The 15143-nt window shown below is 44.8% G+C and overlaps 1 protein-coding gene across 1 annotated transcript in view; it reads right to left on the bottom strand.

The window, feature by feature from the left end:
* LMBRD1 (LMBR1 domain containing 1) overlaps positions 1 to 14198 on the bottom strand; it is a 298972-nt gene extending 284774 nt beyond the window's left edge. Inside the window, exon 1 of the mRNA XM_075598083.1 lies at positions 14041 to 14198. Within this exon, the coding sequence (XP_075454198.1) occupies positions 14041 to 14100 (60 nt within the window). The 5' untranslated portion in view covers positions 14101 to 14198. The remainder of the gene's footprint in view (positions 1 to 14040) is intronic.
* Between the last annotated feature and the right edge of the window lie 945 nt (positions 14199 to 15143).

The raw sequence follows: 15143 nt of genomic DNA, 5'->3' as shown, positions 1-15143 counted from the left end.
GGGTTATTAGGTAGGAAACTTACAACGGTCGCAAAGCACTTCAAATTTAAACTTAACTCTGATTCGAATTGTCTGAGGGCTATTGCGATCGATCATGTCTCCCTGAGTATTCGTGGGGGGGACGGGAACCTTGAGACGGCTGTTGCAGCGGGAGTGCCGATAGATAATTCAATTGGGCACATTGTTGCTGCATGGCATGAATGAATATATGGGCTTCGCTATGTTTTTGTAGCCTGTATGCTCTTTTCATGTCCTAATTCTTCCAGCCTCTGGTGTTCCTTGGTATCCTTGGATCTATTATTCTAATACTAAGTTTTACTTTGTGTTACCTAGTAATTGGTATTATTTCGTATACCGGTTATTAAATTTTACGCTGTACTTTGTTAGTCTATACAATTTGTCTATATATTTGGTAGTTTAGCTACAGTAGACTTTAGGTTTTAATTCACTGTTATTTAAAATATAAATAGCTATTTTGCCTTACATTATGCATTTTCGATATGTCAGGCACAATGCTTTTCATATACACAAGTACAGTTGTTTACTATGTATAACCAAACTTAGGCTCAATTTATTATGGCTTTCTTTAGCTTTTTCTACTTGTAAGGGAAGTTTTTGACTTATGGCTACTTTCACAGAATTTAAATAGTGTGGGTGTATTTCATTAATATGTATGTAGTTGGGGCGTGGCCAAGACACCAAGCTGAGCAGTCGCATGCCATCTCAGCTCCGCCAAATGCAAGCAGTTAAACCCAGAAAAACTGTGGAAAAACTTTCTGGACGCAGATCCTGGGGTGCTGTTCCCTGCATAAACCCTCAGCGCCGAGGACGGACCGGAGGGACCTCCGGCGACCAAGGAATTACCCGCAGGACCCGCAAGACACACTCCACTGCTACTCGTAATGCTCAAGAAGGCCGACGGGCGGGCGCGGCACGGCACCATTAACTCAAGGCCTGCCCTCCATGGACAGTGGATAATAACCTTCAGGGACAAGTGCCCCTGGACCTAGCACGGAGGTCAGAGAGGACCTGGAGCCGCCGCAAGTGAGCGCCGAGATCAGGTAAGAGGTGGGGGCATACCAGCCAAACAAGTGACCGGTGAGACTTACCAACGCTGGAGACTGAGGTGAGGCAAGGCGGAAAGGAAGCAGCCAGAGAGGCGGGGGGGGAGCTACTGATAGGGAGTCTCTACTCCGAGGTTGCTAGGCACACCCGATAGTTAGAAACACACAAAGTGAAAACTGGGCGCTTCTAAACTACAATATTAAAGTGAAATAATACTATACAAGTAAAAGATATACAGTGCAGAATAATATCACAATGTGATATGTGACCTTCACCAACAAAACGTGAAATATATAATCTAGTGTGAAATACACCTAAATAAAATAAAGCAGCTCTACACCCTTTATAAGGACTGTCCAGGTCCAAATAGATCTTGCGTAGTTTTCCAGTTGGGAGGAGTGCTGTGATGCTCACGTGAATATGAAAAAAAGAAACAATATAATAGTGCAGATGGTAATAAAAAAATATATGTATGTGATCAAAAAGTCTCTGCAATAGTTGTACTCACAAATGGTAAGATAAAATAGACGTATCAGAGACCCATCTCTCTCTGATAAGAGCCCTTGTCGTGGATGCCCTCTTAGGGACGCAAGACTGTCCCTCTCCTCCCGCTGTGCATAGACAGCCCGGACACCCTGGCATTGGCCCAGGATCCAACAGAGGCCCCCCTCCTTAATAAAAATGCCTACTTGTCAAATAGCAAGAATTAAGATCAGCTCTCCCAGTGTGTCCACCACCACCCAGGACTACAGCAGTGAGTCTTTACACCACTGCAAGAGTTAAACAATCTCTGACATTAGAGGTGAGCAACCACCAGAGTCTGTGTGTTCACATACCCACGCAAATCTAACCCCGCTCAAAGATCTTAAACAGGACAAGCTACAAGCCTATATGGGACATTACCATACCCTGAAAGGGCTGCCACGTGTCCCTGAGTAACTACTAAAGAGCTTCACGACCACCTCCAATACTCCACAGCTACAAAAGAATAAAAACAACAATGCTGGGCTAAGTGGCCACATATTCATGCACCCCAAACCCCGCACAACTCGAGAACATATAAACAACTCCATGTAATAATAGAATGAACAAGTGAAAGGGTGCAAACGTGGTACTGACATAACCAAATAAGCGGGACCTGGGCCCCTCCTAGAAACGGTAACCCAAAGCAGATAAATAAATAGTACAAAGAGTAATCCGGGAGTGACTCATCCCTCCTTCCCCCCGACGAGCACCTGAGACATGGCGCCACCAAAAAAAAACCACAGAAGACGGAGGCCTCCTCATTTTTCGATAAAATCACGACGCCTAAACTTCCAAGAAAAGAACGCGAAGCACAATCTCAAGAACAGACCAAATCAGGCTCGGACACCGACCAAGGCTCAAACATCAGAAACAACCTGAAGGCCTGGGTCAAAGAGATCAAGCAGACGTTCCATGAAGAACTACGGAGCGCAATGAAGGGTCTCTGATCGGAAGTCGCGGCGGTCAAGGAGCATACCACAGATTTTGAAGAAGCCATGGTGGCCACCACTGAAAAACAGGTGGAGGTAGACTCATATATAGCCCAATTGAAAGAGCAGATTTCCAGACTCCAAACGCCCAAGAGGAGGCAGAGAACAGATCACTATATGGGAGTCCTTGAGATTTCTCTCTTTCATTACACTATACAAGGCTTATATGTGTCTGGACACTTTATTGGTGGGTATATCTTACTACAGTGCCAAGTGGGATACTACCAGTTGAATGGACTGTATATGAGATATTTCATTAATTGATACCGGAAAGGTACTCCAGCCAAGGAGTTATACATTTTTCTTCTTTTCATCAGAAGAGACTTGCACATGTTTAGAGCATTCCACAATATGTTTATAAATAGGATTAAATCATTCCCTGAATTAAAAGAGGAATACGGTTTTCCAAACACGCAAATATTCCAATATATGCATCTCAAACACTATGTTTCTTCGAATCAACCAAATGATATTTGGAATAGACCCCTTACCACCTTTGAGAGCCTGTTCCAGTTAGGTCAATACCACAAAGGGACACTAGCCCAATTCTACCAGATTCTAATACCTCAATACAGGGGGCAAACAAGCAAAAATATCTCAGACTAGGAAAAGGATACGGGTAGTCCCCTAGAAGAGGACTGGGAGGAAATATACGAGAGGATAGCTAGAGATTCTCGCTGCTCAGCGGTTAGGGAAACTAATTTGAAGGTTCTACACAGGTGGTACAATACGCCTGCACGCTTACATTCTTTTTTCCCCACTAATGTCCCCTATGTGTTGGCGAAACTGCAGACAACTGGGCACGTTCAAACATATATGGTGGTCCTGCCCCAAGATAATTTTGTTCTGGGAAAAGACTAGAAGATTAATAAAAGGGGTATTAGGATTAGATCTGACATGGGACATAGAAACCGTGCTTCTTTTAAAACCAATAGAGGGTCTAGAGAGGAAGGCAGACCATCTAATTACACAAATTTTGTTGGCAGCTAAAGTAATTACTCCTGACGAAGCTACACGCCCAGTGAAACGCGTAGAGTCGCCACGTGACATCATCAGACATCTCCAGACCGCTCCCCCTTAGCATTGCGCCGAGCTGTTCCGCGGACGCGAGAGCTCGCGCCAAAGACCCTCCTACCATCAGGACACTGACCTGCAGCCTCACAGACGATTGATTCGGCAGTGTGGAGCTGAGACTGAGAGGTCGGTGACGGAGGAAGCGGGGAGTAACCGAATCTGATGACATCAGCATTTTATGTGTCTAATCTTATGACACTGTGTAAGTGTTCATTTTATTGTTTCTATAAATTTATCTTTTATTGGATTACACTATGGATGCTTTTTCCTTCTTTACCGATTGGTGAAATTCCATGAGTGACATCCTATATCATCACACTCGACTGAGGTTTTCACATCACACACCAGAGTCAAGCCCACTGCCACTGATCTCTGAAACGCCTGTATTTGATTGATACCATGTGAGTCTCCAATTGACCTAGTGTTGAACACACTTCACCATTTTAAACTTTATTTGCACTATGTTCCATTTATCTTCTATTTCATATTGAACCTGCGCTCCCCTGTACTCTGAGGAATCGACGTTTGAAGTGGATTCGACAGACCATCCATTTGAAAGGTTTAGAGCTGCAATTCATATTTTCACTTCTTAATTAAATATTTAATTATGCACTGGATTTAATGATTATATTCAGATATATTCACATTTAACAGCACTAATATATGTTCAATATCACTGCGCCAACCACTTACACTTTGTTGCATTTCTTGTATTCTCACAGCTAAAGTAATGATTGCAAAATACTGGAAACAGAACACCCATCCATCACAACAGTAAAACACAAATTGAATCTTATAATGACTATGGACTCACTAGTCTAATTCACGATAGGTACAATAGCTTTTTGACAACCTGGGACCCCTGGGAGACCTATATATGGCAGAATCCAAACTGACTCACCCCGAGAGACCAGATCTGACCGCTATCCGCACTAACTGAAAGAGACACTAACTTGGGAGTATGTATAAGTTTATTTGATTGGTCTCCACGCAGGGAGCATACAATGTGGATGCAACCCCCTACCCCTTCCCACCCTCTTTATTTTCTGTACCCCTCTTTTTCTTATGTTTCGCAAAAATAATAATACAAGTTGGAAAAAAAAATATGTATGTAGTTCATGAGTATTCCTGACCTAACCAGCTATTCTTTTATATATGATATTTCTGTTGTACTAATATATCTGTTTTCTGCTCAGATGTCTTTTTGCACCAACGGGTTAAACTCCAACTAATAAAACAGAGTGGGGATTGGTCACCAATTCAACTAATCACTCCCTTTGATGCTGCACTCCTCATTTTTAATTAGTCAGTGTCACTGAGGTTGCGACATATATACCTGGTCTGTAGGTGACCTCAATAATCCCCCGGACAAAGCGGTGGTGAAACATACGTTGGGGCTTTCCTTATGTGTGTGTATTCCCTCTGTACCTCCCTGAGCGCCTCTCGGTATCTCTGACTGATCGTGGCAGTGATCTTTGGTGTTCCGTAGCAAACAACCCTCTGATGATGTCTGCGCCCTAAAAGCGGTGAGTTGCAAGCAGCTGTTCACGCTGACGTCATCCTCCTTACATCTAGCGGAGGCCGGGTCTGCCTTGCTGATATTTACGACCGGCCAGCAGCAACTCCTAAGCGGTTTCTCCCGCTGACGTCCTCACACTTTTTTACCCAATGGAGGCCAAGTACCATTGCAACTATGTTTGTGTCAATTTCACAATACATCTATTAGTTATAACACCTGGTGCATACTCATCACGGAGCAACTAGCTTGGACTTTCAATGTACCATCATGCTGCGCTTATAGTGCCCGCGACGGCAACGCGACAACGCTCCAAAACAAAACAATTGACGGAGCGACCAAAATTTGGAAGCCGGGTAAATTTGATTTTTCAGAGACTGTCGCCACTTGTGACTGTCTCTGAACCAATCAATGACCCTGTCTCTAGCGACGTCGCTGAAAGTTAAATTATAACTTTCGCGGGTGGCGATGGTATCGGTCGCGTCACCGTCACCAGCACTACAAGGGTGGCCTTAGCCAGTTCAACTTTGGACAGTTTACACTATTCCAGTTCATGTGTCTTGATTATTATTGTTTAACTGACTTAGGGGCCTATGCAGAAAGGGCCGACAAATGGCATTCGCCAGGGTTTCAATTCGCCAGGTTTTTGGCGTGTTAACCTCGCTGTATGCAGAGAGGGCCGAATCCCTGGCGAATGAATGCACCACCACCATTTGATATAATGGCGAGTAACCGGTGGCGAGACGGCTGCCTGGCGAGAAACTGCCGAGAAGCCGTCCCCTGGCGAGTTGTGTTTGCAGCAGAGAGAGATCCGCTGCTCTCTCGGAGCAAACATCAGCACATTAAAAATTATTTAAAATACATTTTTATTCATAGTGTACATGTGCAGGGGGTCTCCGGAGCTGAACAGCATTGGTTTCAGGTCCGGGGACCCCATGCTTCCCGAGATACAGGCCCCTTTATGAGGTGCCGGTATCCCTCTGCATTTAAAGGTCCCGATCACGTGACCGCGGAATGTAAACAAAGCAGAGGGATACCGGCACCCCCTAAAGGGGCCTGTATCTCGGGAAGCAGGGGGTCCCCAAACCTAAAACCAAAGCGGTTCAGCTCCGGAGACCCTCTGCACATCTACAGTATAAATAAAACACACATATCAATACACAATCATTCCTTACCTTAGCGGCTATGTGCTACAGTAACGAAGCAACATTAATGTATTTTTAATAATAGTGTATAGTGAGCAGGGGGTCTCTGAGCCACAAATAAATTCGGTTCAGCTCAGGGGACCCCCTGCTCCCGCACAATATTATTAAAATACAGAAATGCTGCTTCATTACCATAGCGTATAGCCGCTAAGGCAATGAAGGGTTAAGGCAGAATAGCATGTTTATTGGGGACAATTGCCCCCAATAAACATTGCAATAAACAACATACACCCACTGTGTATTTAAAACAGCAATAAATACATTAAATACATATAGCACTTACCCATTACCGGTTGCCACGATGAAGGCCATCCTCATCTTCATCCTGCCCATGCTCCCTACCCTGCTGCAAAACAGACACAACAATGAAAACATCCAAAGTAAGGTCCCGTAACCCCGTCATCACCATAGCGGTTATTAACCGCTACAGTCATTAAGGGGTTAACCCACCCTCACCCACCACTCGGGACGCCTACATACCCTCCCACAGTAACCCCCCACCCCGTGAGGCCTAACCACCCTCACCCACTACCCACAAGGGAGGCCTACCCACATACCGTTGGGGAACACCCCCCCCCCAACACCTACAGTACAATAATGTGCAAAATAACTATTATCCAGATAGGGATAATAGATTATTTGCCCATTATTAAAAACATTAACTAGCATATTCAAATAAATTAAGTACTACTGACCTTATCAATAAGAAGTCTCAGTCGCCAGCAACATCCTTGTCTTGCCCACAAAAAACATAGCCAATACATTGCAATGACATTCAGATATCAATTAACCCCTTAAATACCATATCGGATAATAACCGCAAAGGTAATTAAGGGGTTAAGCCACACTGGCCCGATACCCACCCTTCACCCATGAATTTGTACATTGGCTTCATCATGCAAATATATATACACACACACATGATGAACCAATATACAAATAAATGTAGAAGGGTTATCAAAACCATACTGTACTCAAAATAACAGTTCTCCATAAATACACACTACAATACAATAAATTACCTTTCATAATCCTAACTGATATTACAATCAAAAAGATCAAATGGCAATCAAAAACCTCAAATCACAATCAACACATTGCATTTACATTGTATATATGATGCATACAATCTATGCACCATATACATTCTGTAAATGAATGTTAACAATAACATTGCAAGCAAAATACAGATAACTCCAAACAAATATACTATTGTAACCAATCCGGTAAACATAAATCAATAACCCTTCATTAATGACATCCCTAAACAATTTACATTCCATCCCTAAACAATTAAACAATTAACTAATTCAAACCTGCAACTGAGCAATGAAGCCTGTGAAAATAAGTACCAACAAGCATAAAAAATTGACAACCAAGGCTAACCCTGACTTCTAATACAACATAAAATAGCAACGATTACATCTATCTAATTTTAAAAGACTTTAAACACACATTTAAGCATAGATGCATAGTCAAAACAATTAAAAACACATCAAATCAAGCTTTTAAAACACTATCATTTCTTACCCTGTATGTATATATCTCTCTAGACATACATACATACAGTGGCAAGAAATGATATACCACAGATAATTAAATAAACATGTAAAGAAAAGAATTTAAAAATATTAACAAGTTCAATTAAATACATTTATTTAGTTCACTTACAATTACTTGCCCCCACCGACTCCCGTTGAACTGGTTACTCACGTTCAAAACCACCAGGCACAGGAACCCATAAAATAACAAACCATAAAAAAATAAACATTAAACTAAAAATCCAAATCAATCCACGGGTCTTCTAATTTTAATCCATCTTGATCTGTATTTTTCTTTCTTCTATCTTCTTCCGGGGTCTTCTTCCCGTCTTCGGCCACGCCATGGCCTTCTTCTTCTGTAGGAGGTCCTTCCTCCTCGGCGTCTTGCTTCAAAATGAGACGACATAGGCTTTTAAAGGCCTATGACGTCACATTTTTGTCATATGGTTCCCACGGACCTGATTGGGCCGTGAAAACCATGTGTTTTGGCCGATAGAAACAAAAATGATGACGTCACTTAAAGGCAATGAAAGCACAGCCAATCAGAATGGCTTTGCTTCAATTGCCTTTAAGATGACGTCTTTAAAAGAAACATGCCCGTCCACACATGGTACGGTAGCCAATCAGAGTGTGGGAACTCCATCCCTACTCTGATTGGCTCTAGAATACCATGTGACAGAGGTTTGGGGGAGAAAGGATGTGACGTCATTGAAAGCCTGTCACATAGTACTAGAGCCAATCAGAGTAGGGATGGAGTTCCCATGCTCTGATTGGCTACCGTACCATGTGAGGACGGCCATGTTTCTTTTAAGGACGTCATCTTAAAGGCAATTGAAGCAAAGCCATTCTGATTGGCTGTGCTTTCATTGCCTTTAAGTGACGTCAGCATTTTTTTTTTATCGGCCAAAATACATGGTTTTCACGGCCCAATCAGGTCCGTGGGAACCATATGACGAAAATGTGATGTCATAGGCCTTTAAAAGCCTATGTCGTCTAATTTTGAAGCAAGACGCCGAGGAGGAAGGACCTCCTACAGAAGAAGAAGGCCAGGGCAAGACCCCAGAAGAAGATAGAAGAAAGAAGAATACAGATGAAGATGGATTAAAATTAGAAGACCCGTGGATTGATTTGGATTTTTAGTTTAATGTTTATTTTTTTATGGTTTGTTATTTTATGGGTTCCTGTGCCTGGTGGTTTTGAACGTGAGTAACCAGTTCAACGGGAGTCGGTGGGGGCAAGTAATGGTAAGTGAACTAAATAAATGTATTTAATTGAACTTGTTAATATTTTTAAATTCTTTTCTTTACATGTTTATTTAATTATCTGTGGTATATCATTTCTTGCCACTGTATGTATGTATGTATGTCTAGAGAGATATATACACACAGGGTAAGAAATGATAGTGTTTTAAAAGCTTGATTTGATGTGTTTTTAATTATTTTGACTATGCATCTACACTACCGACACACTTTATTGAAGTGTGGTCGGTACCGCAAGCCGGGAAATCTCCCGGCTTGCTAGTGGCCGCCCCTCGGCGTGCCGCGCGTCATAGACGCGCGGTCACGCGTCATCGGGAGCGTGCGCCCCCTGCACGCGCATCCAGGGGCTCCCTGAGGGAGCCCTGGTGTCCCGCGATCGCGGGACAGCGGCAGGGGGTTCCGGGGGACTCGGCGGACCCGGCAGCGGTAGGGAGAGCGCCCCGATCGGAGGGCGCTCTTCCGCTGCTTCGGCGTGCGCCCGTCACTCTCGGGCGCGCGCCAGGCTACTGCTGCGGCACAGAACGGGCAAATGCTCGAATAAACTGTGCCGCAGCAGTATGCTTAAATGTGTGTTTAAAGTCTTTTAAAATTAGATAGATGTAATCGTTGCTATTGTATGTTGTATTAGAGGTCAGGGTTAGCCTTGGTTGTCAATTTTTTATGCTTATTGGTACTTATATATTTTCACAGGCTACATTGCTCAGTTGCAGGTTTGAATTAGTTAATTGTTTAATTGTTAGGGATGGAATGTAAATTGTTTAGGGATGGAATGTAAATTGTTTAGGGATGGAATGTAAATTGTTTAGGGATGTCATTAATGAATGGTAATTGATTTATGTTTACCGGATTGGTTACAATAGTATATTTGTTTGGAGTTATCTGTATTTTGCTTGCAATGTTATTGTTAACATTCATTTGCAGAATGTATATGGTGCATAGATTGTATGCATCATATATACAATGTAAATGCAATGTGTTGATTGTGATTTGAGGTTTTTGATTGCCATTTGATCTTTTTGATTGTAATATCAGTTAGGATTATGAAAGGTAATTTATTGTATTGTAGTGTGTATTTATGGAGAACTGTTATTTTGAGTACAGTATGGTTTTGATAACCCTTCTACATTTATTTGTATATTGGTTCATCGTGTGTGTGTGTGTGTGTGTGTGTGTGTGTGTGTGTGTGTGTGTGTGTGTGTGTGTGTGTGTGTGTGTGTGTGTGTGTGTGTGTGTGTGTGTGTGTGTGTGTGTGTGTGTGTGTGTATATTTGCATGATGAAGCCAATGTACAAATTCATGGGTGAAGGGTGGGTACCGGGCCAGTGTGGCTTAACCTCTTAATTACCTTTGCGGTTATTATCCAATATGGTATTTAAGGGGTTAATTGATATCTGAATGTAATTGCAATGTATTGGCTTTGTATTGGCTATGTTTTTTGTGGGCAAGACAAGGATGTTGCTGGCGACTGAGACTTCTTATTGATAAGGTCAGTAATACTTAATTTATTTGAATATGCTAGTTAATGTTTTTAATAATGGGCAAATAATCTATTATCCCTATCTGGATAATAGTTATTTAGCACATTATTGTACTGTAGGTGTTGGGGGGGGTGTTCCCCAACGGTATGTGGGTAGGCCTCCCTTGTGGGTAGTGGGTGAGGGTGGTTAGGCCTCACGGGGTGGGGGGTTACTGTGGGAGGGCATGTAGGCGTCCCGAGTGGTGGGTGAGGGTGGGTTAACCCCTTAATGACTGTATGGTGATTAAGGGGTTAGGGGACATTACTTTGGATGTTTTCATTGTTGTGTCTGTTTTGCTGCAGCGGAGGGGGCATGGGCAGGATGAAGATGGCCTTCATCGTGGCAACCGGTAATGGGTAAGTGCTATATGTATTTATTGCTGTTTATGTATTTAAAATGGGCACATTCACTATTATCCATTTGTGGCCATAACTATACTGTATGTGTTAGGGGGGGGGGGGGTTATTTCTTTAAAAGTATGTATGTGTTTATTCATTAATTTGGGGGGGGGGGCACAGAATTGGTACTGCAGGCCTGCGGGTAACACCCGAGGGCCCCCGCCAGCCTATAGTATCATTGATGTGCATATATGTGTATGTTAGGGGTTATAGGGGTGGTTGTTGTTATATATATATATATATATATATTTATATTCATTTATTTATTTATTCAGTGTGGGACTGTTGTGTGTGATTATTCTTCATTGTGGGTAGCGGGTGTGGGTGAAGGGGGTATTAGCCCCAACGGTGGTTGTTTAGGGCTTGCTGGGGGGTAGCGGGAGGGCTTAACCCCTTCATGACCGTAGCGGTATTAACTGCTACGGTCGTGAATGGGGTTAAGTGCACCCGCAACCCCCCCCGCAAGCCCTAAACACCCACCAAGGGCCAAATACCCCCTTCACCCACACCCGCTACCCACAATAAAGCTAGCACGGTGGGTTAACCCCTTCATTGCCTTAGCCGTTACCCGCTAAGGTAATGAAGTGGCCTGTACATGCATTTTTCCTGTCTCGGATGCATGCCGGAGGGCTCCGGTGCTAGTATTAATGGGTATCAGCTCTGGAGCCCCCCAGCATCAATCCCAGCCAAGAAAAGGGCCTGATTTTTTTTTTTATGGCCCCTATCGCCGCTCAGCTCCAGCTTCTTGCCAACTTTTTTTGGTGGAGCTATTTGGAGAACATCTCTCCATTTTATTGGCGCGATCAGCAGCGAGATGCTAATCGGGGCTACCTGCATACGGCGGGTTTTAAAACTGGCGAGATATTGCTTCTCGCCACCCGCGCGGCGAGTTTTTAAAACACAAAAAAAAACTGGCGGTTTTTCCTCATCTCGCCATTTACTGAATTGCTGTAGGCATATTTGGCGAGAACCTGGCGAGATTGCGCTTCTCGCTGCTCTCTGCATAGGCCCCTTAGAGTGTGTCATCAGGACTTGTTTTTTTCTATCCCCTGGTTTAGGTTGTAGGACCAGCAATTGTTGTTTAGCTCTAGAACTATTTATATAAAAAACTGGACGGTCATATTGGTGAGGGATTTATTTCAAACCCCATCACCATTTTGTCATTAGAGTAAGGGATCACTCCTACTTCATTCAGCAATAGGTTGCTCTACATTACTAGTCATTTGTTTCTTTATATTGACATTTTTGAGGTACAAAGGGATTGTTTTAATTAGTTTACATGTGACGTGTTACTCAATAAATTTGTATTCTTTTTGTATACTCGAGTGCCATGTGTGGGATACTTTTCTGTCTCTCAATTGTACACAGACACACAGACACACAGACACACAGACACACAGACACACAGACACACAGACACACAGACACACAGACACACAGACACACAGACACACAGACACACAGACACACAGACACACAGACACACAGACACACAGACACACAGACACACAGACACACAGACACACAGAGCTGGCAACCCTATAATACACGTGTGTAAAATATATATATTTTTTTTACACACACACACACACACACGACCTCTTAGGCTGCGTCCCCGCTAGCGCTGAGCGGGCGGCGCTTGCAGCGGTTACTTACATAAATAGCTATATGCAAGTCCCCGCTCACGCTGTGCACATACGCTCACCCGCACTCGGTGCTTAAGTAAACAAAAAACATATACATTCCCGCAAGCTCAACTACCCGCAATCCCCCCCCCGCGCACATAAATGCAGGACACCCAGCACGCATGCTTGGTGCGCTCTCCAAGCATGAGAGCGCTCAGCGCCAGCGGGGGCTAAGCCTTAGGCCGCGATTATAGTGGTGGCGTGCGGGAAGTGTGGCGTGGCGGAGGTGTGGCCGTGATATCACATGAGCACCCTTATTGGCTGAAACGCGCACTTGACCCCGGCCGTCGCGCAACAAACAGATTGTCTCGCAAAAAAAAAAAACGGATGCGCCGTCTTCCGCGCTCTATGGGCGACATCATGAGGGTACATACATTTGTTCCGGAGGCACACCGCCACTATAATCGCGTCGATTATAGGGGCGGCGTGCGGGAGGCATGGCCGTGACATCACATGAGCGGTTCACCATCATTGGCTGAAACGCGCATTTCACGCCGGCCGTCGCGCAACAAACAAAAATTGTTTGTCTCGCAAAAATAATGAAAAATCGGATGCGCCGTCGCACTTCATCGCGCGCTCTATGGGCGGCATCATGAGGGTACATACATTTGTTCCAGAGGCACACCGCCACTATAATTGCGGACTTAGCTACAAAAAAGGACCATGGGATTTTTTCCATCATAAATGTATTGCTTATTTTAGAGACAGGTTGCCCCAGTTGTCATAAAACAGCACTCTAAAGAAAAAGAGCAATGTATGTGTGCATGAATGTTTAAAAAAAAAAAAAAAAAAAACACGTGCGCCAGTGTTTGCCCTCTCAGACCCTCCCCCCTGCCCTTGCAGCGGTGTGTTTATCCTCTCAGACCCACCCCCACTGCCCTTGCAGCGCTGTGTTTATCCTCTCAGACCCACCCCCCCCCCCCCCCCTGCCCTTGCAGCGCTGTGTTTATCTTCTCAGACCCACCCCCCCTGCCCTTGCAGCGCTGTGATTATCCTCTCAGACCCTCCCCTGCCCTTGCAGCGCTGTTTATCCTCTCAGACCCCCCCCCCCCCTGCAGCGCTGTATTTATCCTCTCAGACCTCTGCAGCGCTGTGTTTATCCTCTCAGACCACTGCAGCGCTGTATTTAGTTACTGCGGGTGATCGCAGTCGAGCTCCTGTACTACTTCTATGGACGTGCACAGAGTATGAGACGCAGGCATCGCGCCCGCCTCCTGCCATAACAACCAAATTGTCTAGCACAAGATCCACAGCAAGCAGCGCCTACCAACAGCAGCACCCCGAAGATGCACCAGCCGAGCAACATCTCCGAGTACTCCGCCGCCATCTTGCCGCTTCCTGTTACGGCCGACAACTGAGTGATCGCGTGACAGCGGGAACTACGAACCCGCAACTGCCAGCGCGTGGCGACCGCGTGACACTGCGTCACGTGACAGCGCGCGCCTGTCAGTCAGATCCTCCCTGTTCAATAGTAAATAGAGGGAGAAGGCGTCCGGTAGTCATGGTAACAAGGTGTTCGGCGTAAACCAATCCTTTCCCGGACAGTCTGCTCCCCCCAAGCAGGGATCTGTGTGAGAGGTTCTGTAACCATGGGAACCAGGCACAGAAACCGGGGCCAATAGGTCATGGCTATAGTTTCTGTCATTTTTATTCAGAAATGTATTAGATGGATATTCCTTTTAATTGTGTAGGTCATTAGACTGAAGTGATAGTGCCTAAGTAATGGAAGCATACAAGTCCTATTAGTAGCTGGAAACGTAGGTACTTTGTGGAATCTCTGATACTAGTCTAACAGTGTTTCCCCCACCCTCTGGGAGATCCCCCTGTTACCAGGTGTATGGTGCATGCTACCTGTTGGCTCACAGAATGCTGAGTTGGCCGGTGGTTGTGGGGACTGCAGGACAGGCTTCTGGGGTATATACCCGACATTTACTCCATGGTACACAGTGCCTCCACCTGCCGTAAGATCCAGATGCATGGAGGCAATCTCCTACGGTAGAAACGGTTACCTCTCCCCCCAGTAAGATCCCACACCAGGCAGGAGGTATATTCAACTGGAACAGATTTATTCCTGTACACTCACAGCAACACAGCAGTCCTCTGCCCAATACAGTCTCTGTTCTGGTCTCCAAATTTAGGATGGTCCCTGGACCTTCACTACGGGCCGAGGGCTCCCGCAGCAGTCCCTGCTCTCCCCCAGCCCTCTAGCAGGACCAGGGGAAAAGGTAATCACTCACTCTCCCCCTTAGGGAAGAGGATCAGGGCCTTTCATCAGGGTGGAGCCTTCCCGTTGGCGCCACTCCTGGCCAACTCTCTGCAAGTTGCGCATTTGCAATATTTTCTGCAACTGGCCCACGCGGTCTCCCAGGG

The sequence above is a fragment of the Ascaphus truei genome, chromosome 4 (assembly GCF_040206685.1).
Source record: "Ascaphus truei isolate aAscTru1 chromosome 4, aAscTru1.hap1, whole genome shotgun sequence".
Taxonomy (NCBI): domain Eukaryota; kingdom Metazoa; phylum Chordata; class Amphibia; order Anura; family Ascaphidae; genus Ascaphus; species Ascaphus truei.
Note: the sequence above shows the minus strand (reverse complement) of the source record. Positions and strands in the feature narration are given on the sequence as shown.